This window comes from Anomaloglossus baeobatrachus, chromosome 3 (genome assembly GCF_048569485.1).
Source record: "Anomaloglossus baeobatrachus isolate aAnoBae1 chromosome 3, aAnoBae1.hap1, whole genome shotgun sequence".
Classification (NCBI taxonomy): Eukaryota; Metazoa; Chordata; class Amphibia; order Anura; family Aromobatidae; genus Anomaloglossus; species Anomaloglossus baeobatrachus.
The window spans coordinates 664596409-664609255 of record NC_134355.1 but is presented as its reverse complement, the minus strand read 5'-3'; the positions used below and the strand labels follow the sequence as shown (position 1 = coordinate 664609255).

The window sequence follows — 12847 nt, the reverse complement described above, 5'->3', positions numbered from 1 at the left end:
TTTATGCATCCTCCGCTTCTTCTTGAGGACTTGTTCTCCAGGTGCTAAGGGAGTTGCTGGGGCTGTTTGATTGTAATGCTGCTCTTGTCTCGTTCTTGCTTGAGACAGACTCCTCTCTATGCATTCCTGGACCTTACGGTACTGCTGCTGCCACTCTGTATCCCAATCCTCTATTTCCTGAACCGCCTCAGGTGACACAGTCCCCATCTCAAAGTCTACAGGTAACTTGCCAGGTCTGGCTCGCAAGCAGGGCTGCAGTTGGTCGAATTTACCGGGATATGGTTGTACAAGTCTACCAGATCTGGTAACTTTTCTGGCCATTGGTTTCTTTCTTCCAAAGGTAGAGTCTTGAGCATGTCAATAACCACATGGTTCATCTTCTCGCACAATCCATTGGTTTGGGGGTGGTACGGTGTGGTTCTGATTTTCTTACAACCGTACATGTTACAGAACTCTTGGAACACTTCTGCCTCGAATACAGGACCCTGATCAGTCAGTACCCTTTCAGGGTAACCGTGAGGTCGACAAAAGTAGGCCTGAAATGCTCTCGCTGCTGTTCTGGCTGTCTGGTCCTTCACGGGCACTACTACCAGGAAACGAGAGTAATGGTCCACAATGGTGAGGGCGTACACATAGCCTGACCGGCTTGGTGTTAACTTCACGTGGTCCAGGGCCACCAACTCCAGGGGCTGCTTCGTGACAATTGGCTGTAGGGGAGACCTCTGGCTGGCATCATCTTTCCGCCTCAGGTTACACGGACCACAGTCTCGGCACCACTTCTCGACTGTCTTTCTCATGTGCACCCAGTAGAACCGATCACGGAGTAGGGTCTCCAACTTCTTCCACCCGAAGTGTCCTGCATTATCATGATAAGCTGCTAGGACCATTGGAGCATCCCTCTGCGGAACCACTATCTGCCAGACGAGTTCATTCGTTCGCCAGTTGACATATCTCTTACAGAGCTTGCCTTGATAGGTGAACAGTCGTCCCCTCTCCTTCCACAACTGCTGGGCTTCTTCTGGAGCATCTGGGCCAAGATGAGTCTCAGCTTGTGTTAGCTTTTCTTTGACCAATCGCACGGCCGGGTCACCGTTCTGTGTCTCTTCCCAATTATGGTGGAGTAATGGGTTGACCGAGACTTCGTGCTGGCTCGAGCGCTTCACTCCTACAGCATGCTCACACTGGGAAACACCTTGGTGATGGAAAGCCGGTAACTCTATCTCTTCGAGTTCATCCAGGTCTTCTCCAGACTCGGGTAAGTGAGGCATTCTGGACAGCGCATCAGCATTGTTATTCTTCTTGCCAGCCCGATACTTGATGGTAAAGTCAAAGTTAGACATCCGGGCCATCCATCGCTGTTCCAACGCACCTAACTTGGCTGTTGCCAGGTGTGTCAACGGATTGTTGTCCGTGAAGATGGTGAACTTGGCCGATGCCAGATAGTGCTTGAAGCGTTCAGTCACTGCCCAAACAATAGTGAGGAACTCCAGCTTGAAGGAACTGTAGTTTTCTGGATTCCTTTCTGTGGGCCGAAGCTTCCTACTGGCGTACGCTATCACCCTCTCTCTGCCTCCCTGCACCTGGGACAGAACTGCTCCCAGTCCCACGTTGCTGGCATCTGTATACAGTACAAACGGCTGGCTGTAGTCAGGGTAGGCCAGAATTTCTTCTCCCGTGAGAGCCCCTTTCAGCCGGACAAAGGATGTTTCTAGTTGGCTGCTCCATTCAAATGGGGGGCTCTGCTTCTTAGCCTGCTTTGGCTGGCCCACCAGGAGATCTTGAAGGGGCGCTGCTATCTTGGTGAAACCATCAATGAACCTTCGGTAGTAGCCCACCAGCCCAAGGAACTGCCGCACCTCCTTTACCGTGGTGGGTCTTGGCCAGTCCTTGATTACGGTGACTTTCTCCGGATCAGGTGCCACACCTTCTGCGCTGACCACATGACCCAGGTACTGTACCTTTGGCTTCAAGAGGTGACATTAGGACGGCTTTATCTACAGGCCATATTTTGACAAGGACTCAAACACCTCTGCTAAGTGCCTCAGGTGGTCTTCATAAGTCTTGGAGTAGACTATGGCGTCATCCAGGTACAACAGCACGGTTTCAAAGTTGTGGTGGCCCAAGCAGCACTCCATCAACCTTTGGAATGTCCCTGGGGCATTGCAGAGCCCGAATGGCATACAGTTGAACTCACAGAGGCCCATTGGTGTCGTGAATGCAGTCTTCTCCTTGTCCGCCTCTGCCACGGGAACCTGCCAATACCCACTGGTGAGATCCAAGGTGGAGAAATAGTTAGCTGACTTTAAGGCTGTTAGTGACTCCTCTATTCTGGGCAGTGGATAAGCATCTTTATGTGTAATGCGGTTAATTTGCCTGTAATCTACACACATTCTCATTGTACCATCTTTTTTCTTTACGAGCACTAGTGGATCTGCCCAGGGGCTACAACTATCTCTGATAACCCCAGCCTCCTTCATTTCCCGTAACATTTCTTTGGCACGCTGATACTGTGCGGGGGGTACAGGGCGGTATCTCTCTTTAATGGGATGATGATCACCCGTGGGGATTTGATGTTTAACCCCTTTCACCTGCCCAAAATCTAGGGGGTGTTTGCTGAAGACCCGCTCGTACTCCTGTACCACCCGGTAAACCCCATGCTTTTGGTGTGAGGGGGTGGAGTCGGTGCCCACATGTAATTTTTGGCACCAGTCTTCCAGCTGCCCCTTGGAGCCATTGTCTTCCGCCTGGTCGGACGGGATCAAGGGTTCCACTGCTTTGATGGTATTGTTGCTGACAGTGTACAGTTTTGCTACAGTGGCGTACCGGGGCAATTTGGCTTCCTCCTCCCCACAATTAAGGACACGGACGGGCACTCTCCCCTTGCGGACGTCTGCTACCCCTCTGGCTATCAGGACTCCAGGCCTACTGTTTGAATACACCGGTTCTACCAAGGCATGGTAGTCCTGACCCTTGAGGCCTATTGCTGCCCGACACCATATCAACATTTCACTTCTTGGGGGTATTGCAATGGGGAGGGGGTCACTTACCCTCACACTACCAATTTCTCCTCCGGCCAGCTCTACCTGCTGCCTCCTCATCAGGGCTCGGATCTCCCTCTGTAGGGCACGCTGCTGCCCGGAGCTGGCAGTTTCAGACGCCTGTTGCAACAAAATTATCACTTCGGCAATACAATTTTCTATCACATTTGTACCAATGGTTAGCAGTGGGTCAGATTCTTTGCGATCAATATCTACAATTATCATCCCCTGACATGGCAATTCTACCCGCCCCACTTTAATGGTTACTTCTTTGTACCCAATTTGAGGCAAGGGCTGACCATTACTGGCCACAATTGTTAAATCCTCATCTGGGCCATGGTCAATGTCTGAATCAGCCCAATATCTTTTGTACAGTTTATAGGGGATGGTTGTTACCTGGGACCCCGTATCCAGGAGAGCATGCAAAGGGATCCCATCCAGCACAATAGGAAGGACCGGTCGTCCTCCCACATACTTGCTGCGGCTGGGGGTTGAGCCGGGCTTCCTTACACCTGGGGGTCGGCTCCTGGCCCCAGGCTCGGCACATTTAAAGGACAGTGTCGTGCAATGTGGCCCGCCTGGCTGCAGCGGTGGCAGATCGGTTGTCCCGTTGAATCATACCGGTCTGTGTCTCTGCCTCGGGTCAGCGGAATCCTCCTCTGTCGCATCCATGGGACATCATCTGGGCTGGAGGCCAACTCGATTCTTGCAGGTGATGGTGTCACTTGTAGAGACTGCACGGTCTTGGCAAGGGCAGCTACAGTTTTGGTCAGCTCCCGGACCTGCTGTCTGAGCTCTGCAGTGGGATCCTTTTTCAGGGACTGCGCCTCGGCCCCTGCAGCAGCTGGTGTTGCAGGCACCACCTTAGGGTACGTGATAGCAAGAGGCCGGAGGGATACTGGGTCATTCGGTGTAGATTCTCTCAGTACCCGGATGGCCTGATCCTTAAACTTTGCAAAGTCCAGAGCAGGGTTCTGCAGGACCATGATACGCAGCTGGGTCCTGTGGGCATCTGACAGGAGCCCCTCTATGAACTGCTCAGTTAGGAGTTTGTGTTCTTCACGTACACTCTCTGGGTCCACCTGTTTAACTGCTTTCAGGGCCTCCTGCAAGTTTAAGGCATAGTCCCTTATGCTGTCTGTGGCCCGTTGTTTGCACCAAAAGAATCTCATCTTTATTTCTGCTGCGGTGCGGGTGTCAAAAGTACTCTTTAGCTTGGCCAGTATCTGGGTTGCTGTCCCTTTATCTGTATCAGGCCAGGACTTCACTTCACGCTGGGCCGCGCCGGCTAGCTGCCCCATTAATATGCCCACCTTCTGGCTCTCAGTCAGAGGATATACCCGGAACAAGCTGTGCAGACTTTCTCTGAAGTCGCTCAAGGTATGGGACTCCCTGGAGTACTGCGGCAGCCATTCCGCTCCCGGGATGTACGGCATTGTGATCGGCATTACCGGCGCTACAGCGGGGGCTGGGGCGACGGCGACTGGGATTGCTTCGGCTGGTGCTGCGGCGTCTCGGGCTATGGCAGCCACCTGCCCTCCCTCCGAGTCGGACATCTTCCTCCCCCTTAGTGAACCTTACCAGGCTCCGTTCACTTTTCAAATTCCCTTCTGGGTCGCGCGGGGTTAACAGCGCTCTGCTCTGATGGCGCGCTCCCTTCGCGCTCTTTGCCAGGCACGCCCCCCTTCTTCCTGCGCTCAGCGGGGCTAATGGCGGCGACAGTTTTCAAACAGTGAAACATGCAGTAACACAGTCTTTTAAGCGCAATTCTTCAGGCGCACAGTACCCGGTGGGACCGGGCACGAAATCCTGTTTGTGACGCCAAAATTGACTCGCCCACCCCAGGGCTATGGGACACCCGGTGCCGGGCCGGACTAGTCCGGTGGTAGTCAGTGGTGGCTGGGCCCGGCTCCGTGGCCCTGGTGGGTGTCAGTAGAATATGTGGCTTGATGAATAAAGTTTGTGTTCGTGACGCCACCTGTGGTCTGCGGCTATTAAGCCGCCGCTGCTGTGTGAGGCCTCCGGGGTGATGTTATAGCAGCAATGGTGGTACTGCTCCCCACAGGTGGAGCGGAGCCCCGGGGACACTGTTAGTGCTCGTGGAAGTCTATGGGGTTGTGTGGCTAACACGGTGCAGGGCCGACAGGCAATGAAAGAACCAGGCACAAACAACAGTCTCTTTACCTTTTCCTCTTTTACTTTGGAAACAGTCCAGTCCTGGGAGACCGTTACAGGTGGTGATGGGGATCCGGTCGGCCTGGAAGTACGTGGGGAGATCTTTCTGGCCAGCTGAGTATGAGGCCTACTCCTGTGCTTTTCTTTGTTATGATAGGACCCTGCTTCTCTGAATCCAGCAATGGCCCTCTTGCTGCTGGGACTGTTGGTACGTCCCTTTCCCTCTGTAGCAGGCTGCGCAGGCCCTCTCTCTGGTGCTTCTCTGCTGGAGTCCACACCGGGCCTTGATGCTGCAGCTGTGCTTTTGGGATGTTTTTGGGCCAGGTGCTTGCAGCTCTCCTGCCCTTCGGATTCGGCTACCAGGGGGTATGTTTAAGCCCTGGTGGCCACAGACTCCGATGTCCGAGTCTCTCCGCTGCCTCTCAGCTACTCCTGCTTCTCTGGGCCAAGCTACTCTAGCTCCAGGCCCCAGATTCACAGGACAGCTCACTCTGCGTCTGTTCTCTTCTACTGCTCTCTACAGACTGACCACTACTTCCTTCCCCAGATCAGACTTAAGGGGATCCTCCCTGGAATCCCAGGTTCAGAGCTCCCCCTGCTGGCCGGAGGGAGAACTGCGTTGGATGTTAAACTTGCTGGCCAACGGACCTCCCAATTACCTCCAGGCTCAGCATTAACCCTTTGGGAGGGCAATGCTGTTGTGGCGACCAGGTCCTGGGGCGCCACACAAGCCTACTAGGGTTCACTAGCACCAATGTGGGGATGCAAGAGAGTAGTCAGTAAGCCTAGGGTCGGTGCCGGGAAGTCATGTCTGTACAGAGGAGCAAGGAAGGCCGGAGACGGGTGAGATCAGAGGGTCGGAAAGCCAGGAGGTCACATCAAGAGCCAGAGGGAAGAAAAGCCGAAGTCAGAGTACACACCGGAGTCAGAAGCTGAGCAGACAAGTAAGTATGGAGGAGGGAGCAGAGAAGAGATTACAAGCGGAGAGCGGGTACGGAGATAGGGGAAGATAGATAAGACTGGATGGAACAGAGGTCAGGGGAAGAGGGGGTTCAGAGACAGTGAAGAAAGACTAAACTGGATGGAACAAAGGACATGGGGAGAGCGGATACTTGGAAGCAGGACAAGATCAGAAACTCTTGGGAACCAGGAAAAGCACACTGCAGAGCAGGAACTATTACTGGCAGCGTTCAGAGAGGAACAACTCCAATAAAAACCAACGTAACTCCCGGAATGAGGCTGGAAATAATAAGCTCCTCCCACATGACCTAATCCTCAGAGGGAACCGACAGGAGGAAAAGAAACACATACAGTGGCTCTGCACGAGCGGCGCCATGAGAGAGACATGACAAGAACCTTGCATGTCACTCAACTCTTGTTTCTCAGCTTCTTTGTGTGAGTCAATTCCACAATGTCTCTTTCCAATTCTACTTCAAAAACTGCCCTGAATTGTTCTCTACTTCATTGGTTGCTATGCACCCCAATTTGGGATGTATTCCATCTGTCTAGATTTTGGCAATTGGTGACTGTGCACATTCAGTTATCAGGCCCTGTCCACAGGCTATTTACTTCATGCAGCATTTGCTTGGACCTGTCCCGCCCACAGCCATGATTCAGTCATGGGTACGGGATTCAAAAAGACCAAGTGAGTGCTGCTAAGAGCAGTTCTACTATTCATATGTGAGGCAGTTGGCACATTTTATAAAAATATTTTAGCGTACGACTGCCCCAAAGAGATTTCCCGTGACGTTGCGGGGTAGCTCAAGAAATTGCAATTTTTTGCCAAAAATCTCACATTTATAATATGTACAGTTGGAATTTTTAGTGCTGAAGTGCACATTTAGTGCTGGCTTTTTTGTTTTTTCTTCATTGGTTCCTGTAGATCCAGATTTGCTCCTCCAATTTCCATTCTTCAACATCTGCTTCTACTATTCCAACTGGATCGTTCTGCAGCACCAACGCCATCTTTCCATGCTATGCAATAACTGTGCATTTTGATCAAGAGCATTAAGGAGGTGAAATATAACACCTAATAGGAGTTGGGGTGGGTGTCGCGGATGGGTGCTGCCTCTGCTTCGGCAAAGGGGCTGCTCGAGGGCGCTGGGATCGTGTCTTGGGCTCGAATTTGCGACCGGACCCGGGGCTCATGCAACTGCCCACCCTCGCAACAGTGAAAAAGGGGGGTATTTACAGGGGAGTTAGTCTCTGTCTATGATTCCACCCGTGGGTTGCGGGTATGGGATGGTGGCACTGCCACTGCCTCTTGTAGCCAGTGTCTGGGACCGATGGTGTTGGGCAGCAAGGTGGTATCCCCTCCACGGGAAGGGGGAGGTGTAGTCCCAGGGCCCAGGTGTAGGTTGGGAGCAGGGCTGGGGCGCTGTCGGCAGGTTGGACCGGACAACACCGGTGTACTCACGATTAGGAATAATCCACACAGAGTCTGTACTGTAAACCAAGGCCGGATGCCGGTTGCCATTGGAGAGGTATGCTGGTCCCGAACATGGGTTAGCAAAATAGGGACCCTTCCTCCTGCACTTGTGTCTTGCTGTGTGTTGATTAAACCCACTTGGAACGGGAGAAATCCGCTCCCCTGCAGCTTTGTACACAGACGGAGCCGTTGCCCACAAACTCTGACCCATGGGATTCAATGTGTTCTTGGCGGACACCCTGTCCCCCATGTTGGGCTGTCGGTTTGCTCTATATGGGCTTCTCTCTTCAGAAACAAGGACTAGTACCTTGTCCCAATGGTTAATTAACAAGGGGCCTGAAGCTTGTCTCGTCCTGGGGTCTAGGTACCCCGCCTGTGCACGGCCTCAGGACCGGATTCCCATTGTCGGTACCGGCGAGCTACAACCCTGCCTCGGTCCACTCCAGGTTTCCCGAGACCGGATCTCTGTTGCCTGTGGCTCTACACTGCTGTCTGTCACCTAGTCGGTTCTCCTGTGGTCCAAGGGCTCGAACCCTGACCACATTGCAGACTCCTCACTGTTTAACTCTGTCTGCTCTCCTCCAACTCCGACTCCAACTCAGACCTCCACTGAACTAAAACTGAACTTGGACTGAAACTGACTGGTTCCCACCCCTTGTCACCTCTAGACCCCTAGGTGGGCGTTCCCATCCACCTGGCCCCGCCCACTGGTGTGTCCTGGCTGTCATAGGGGGGCAACTAGGCTATGTGGCTGATGTTCCTATGTGTGAGATGTAGTGTTAATTCCCAAGGAGGAGGCGATTCCTGTACCCCTTGGTGGGGGGTACAGTCATCTGTGACTACCTGGTTTTGCCAGGGCGTCACATGGGCACCATTTTCTGTTGTTAGATTAGGTAAATTAAACAGACCACAACGAGAATAATTCAAGAATAGGTAGTTTTTTTGATTTTGTTGATAGTTTTTTCAATCCTTGGAAAATTATTTTTATCCCTCTTTCTCGGTGTTCTTAACTTGACAAAAGGCTTCTACAGCTAAGTTGGCCTCAGACATCGTACTGCACACTGTTGCAATGTATGTCTTAGTATTATAGCGCCCACTTCACAAAATCCACGAGTGTAGTCAATGCCAAGACATTGAAAAAAAAAAAAAACACACCACATGTGGAATCCTCATTTATTTTATTTATTTTTTTCTATTATCTCTATTGTTTATCCCCATTTAATATGTGTTCCAAGGAAAATGCAACCAGGTGTGCACCTTGTGAGATGTATATGTGGAGCCCCTGCGGCTTCAGGCGCCACAGGGTACTGCACCTCATCCGAGGTGCAGTATTCATCTCGGATACGGAGGAGGTCGTTACCGGTAAACAACCAACAACACACTCAACCAACACATAACACGGGAGCTCTTTCACTGGGACTGAGCTAGGGTAGATGCTGGGGTGGCCATCACAAGGTATGGGACCTCTTGCCCACTAGATCAGGAACCTGGGAGGGAGGGCACCAACAGGGGAGTTAGGTGCGATCTCTCACAGTAATCAGTTAGCTCCAGGCGCAGGAAGCACCAGGTCGAACTCAGGAGAAGATAAGCAAGCACGGACACAGATAGTTAGGGACCCATTGTCTGGAGCTGGAAGCTCGACCCGGGTTCTTAGGAAATAAGGGGGATCCCAGGGGTCACAGGAAGTGCAGAAGGCACCCATGACTCGTTCCACGGCCCAGTAGCTGGGGTGGAGGGAAACCATCGAAAGGTGATGCACAGAATGAAACACCGGCTTCGACCTTTGAAGTATCTGGGATCGGCTGAAGCCCATCACAGCATAGCTCAATGCTCTAATGATGGTGTGCTTCCAGTGAGTAAAGAATTTGAACTGCACCCTCTGTGTCGTCCCATTACTGCCGGCGCTCTCAACCTCGCTCCCCTCCACCATTGGCGACTACTACTCCCAACATCTTCCCTCAGGCCTAGCTCTGCCTGTAGAGAGCTGCAATATCCGAGCTGCATTACCATCCACTCCAGAAGAGAGAGACCCTCCGCAGCGGTGGCAAATATTGGCCACAGGTGGTGTCATAAACAACTACTCCCATCATCCTCATCTTCATCTTTATCGACACCGCCAGTGTCACAGAAGCACGGCGGTATGGTAATGCGTAGCCGCCGACCAAAAACTGCGGTCATGAATAGGATTTCGTGCCCGCAACCACAGGTACTGTGAGCCTTGACAAACTGAACAAAAAGAAACTATGCCTTGGTGGCCAATGAGAAAGAACCGGCGCCATGTGCCATCAAGAGGGTGGGGTACGTCCGCGCTTAGTGGGCTAGGTTTCCAGACGGCGCGAAAAGCCAGGCCCAGCCTCCTCAATTACAGAGGGAAACCAAAACTTACCAAAGTCCCACCTTCCCAGGAAATAACAGAGCATGGAAGAACTGCGCAGAAGGACTCAGAACGCGCCCATGGCGAGCAGCTACCGGAGGAATCTGGAGCGCGGCGTAGAAGTGAAAGGCTCCCCTGAAGCTGCACCAGAGTGTGCATCAGACCGAGAATCTGCCCTAGTCAGCGCAACAAACAGTGTCCTGCGACCAGGGGACATAAACACTGGGTCTGAGCTACAGTGTACAGGGGTACATGGACTGCTCTAAGCCAGGAAGCTGCAGACCTGGTGACCGCAAGTAAATATGTCAAAAAGAAGAGTTAAACTGTTGTAAGAAATGTTGTTATAAGTTGTGTTTAGTATGAGATAAGTGTTGAAATGGACAGCTGGGCCATCGGACTTGGTATGATAATAACTATTCTAAACTATTTTGCATTCCAAAAGTCAAATAGTGCTTCTTCCGTTCCGTGCCCTGCCATGTGCCCAAGCAGTAATTTTCCACCACATGGGGGATTTCAGCATACTCAGAACTAATGGCAAACCAAATTGTATGGTGCATTTTTTTCTGTTACGCTTATGAGAATAAAAAAATGTAGGGCTAAAAAAACATTTTTGTTAAACTGGCTCAAATTTATAATGTGAAGCATCTGGGGGTTCAAGGTGCTCACCAAACATTTAGTTAAATTCTTTGAGGGGTATACCTCAGACTATAAGACACACTTTCTTTCCCCCAAATGTGGGGGGTGCGTCTTATAGTGGGAATATATGCTACGGGGAATGAGGGTGCTACGGTGGAGCGGGTCATAGGCGGCATGAGCAGGCTGTAGCAGCACCTACCGTGACTACGTGAGCCCGCTTATTAGCCTCTTTTCATATACACTGCATCCTCCCGCCCATCATCTCTCCGAGCTGAAGCCGGCGCTGTCAGGTAAGCAGGATGATGCGTGGGGGATGCGCGCATAATTAACAGCCAGCCCGTGTGATCATCCCTGGTAACTACAGCCTGGAGTGATCATGTGTGGCTGTATTCACTGCCCCCCGCGCATCATCATCAGCACGGGGGGCAGTGAATAAGTATACTCACTGGTCACCGTTACCTGCAACATCGCGATGTCCTCCTGTCTTGGATGGGGGTATATAGCAGGATGTGGGCCATATACCAGGATGGGGGTATATAGCAGGATGGGGGCACATATCAGGATGTGGGCATATACCTGGATGGGGGTATATACAGTACCTGGATGTGGGCACATACCAGGATGGTGGACATATATACAAGAATGGGGATCATATACAAGGCAGGATAGAACATTACCAGCATGTGGTACCTTAGTAGAGAATTTTGGGACATTACCCCCATAGGAGTGTCTGCAGCAGATCCTCGCCCCATAACAATGTGTCATGACCACATTTTTTGCTTAAAATTTTATTTTCCTATTTTCCTCCTCTAAAACCAGGGTGCATCTTATGGTCCGGTGCGTCTTATAGTCCGAAAAATACGGTAGTTTTCAAAATGGAGTTACCTCTGGGAGGTTTCCAGTACTTAGGCTTTATCAGGGGCTCTGCAAATGCAGCATGGCATCCGATATTGATACCAGCCAATTTTGGATTCAAACAATTGACTAAATCTGCACCGGTGTCGCTCCAGTGAATGAAACCCGAATGCTTCCAGGAGGATTAAACCTTATTTCCTCCCTGCAGCGGGGTTCAATGTGCAGGTGCTGGGCAGGATTCAATTCCTATAAATCTGCAGATTAACCCCATATCTACAAGTTAATTGTATTTTTACAGGTGACAGATTGCCTTTAAGGGCATAAAGATAATAACTTTCAAAATGGCAATTTTTTTTTTAACAATTTTGCCAATTTTTTGATATTTTACAAATTATCACAAAAATTTATCCTAAATTTTCCACTTTCATAAAGTACAATTTGATCCAGAATCACTGGGATCTGTTGAGGTGTTCTAGAGTTATTGCCACATAAAGTGACGCTGGTCAGAATTGTAAAATTTGGCGTGGTCAGGAAGGAGAAAACAGGCTTGGGGGTAAGGGGTTAAAATAAAGAGGAGAATCCCTGCAAGGAGACACTGAATTGGTTGTCCTCTAATACACCTTGATCTTCCTATTGTTTCTACAGTCTTGCAGTCTTTCTCCGCCTGCTGCTTACAGTCTTTCGGTGTAATATGTCACTGAGAGATAGGTGGGACGCGAGAGTCAGACAGGAGGGAGCCCTTCGCTCTTCTGCCAGGTTCACACATTTGCATCAGCTCTGGTCGCAGAAATGGGTTTAGAGATATCTCTTGCTACTTTTTTAGTGTTGGTTTTAACTCTTTTATATATTCTTAATGCTCTGAAGAGTTGGAATAAGAGCAACAATGCAGTTTTTCCTCCTGGACCTAGACATTGGCCCCTGATTGGGAATTTACATATGCTGAATTTAAAGAAGCCTCAGCTGACGTATCTAGAGGTAAGAAGATGTCATAACAAATGAATCTATGGAATCTAAAGTTAAAGGGCATGCTCATATTTCTAGATAAAACAAGGCTGCGTTTGGAATTTCAGCTCAATTCTATTTAAGGGTGCCTATTGTTATATTTCATTAATATATGGTTAAGGTCCTGCACGAATGTGAGCAGATAGCCACATATGGGCTTGTAGACTTTTTGCTGAGCTTGCGCACTGTTCATTCTACACTCATGCTCATGGTTGTTGTACAGCATGCCGTAGGGGGGGGGGTGGTCCCGATAAGTTGAGTTCCCAAGAATTAGATCTTAACCGATCTGCTGCAGATGTTAGAAAAAAGACTATATATTGATTAAAACATTGAACAGAG

At 50.5% G+C, this 12847-nt stretch overlaps 1 protein-coding gene across 1 annotated transcript in view; it reads left to right on the top strand.

Moving 5' to 3' along the window:
* The first annotated feature begins 12246 nt into the window (after nt 1-12246).
* Nucleotides 12247-12847, top strand: part of LOC142297019 (cytochrome P450 2K4-like) — a 267299-nt gene continuing 266698 nt past the window's right edge. Inside the window, exon 1 of the mRNA XM_075341229.1 lies at nt 12247-12481. Within this exon, the coding sequence (XP_075197344.1) occupies nt 12296-12481 (186 nt within the window). The 5' untranslated portion in view covers nt 12247-12295. The remainder of the gene's footprint in view (nt 12482-12847) is intronic.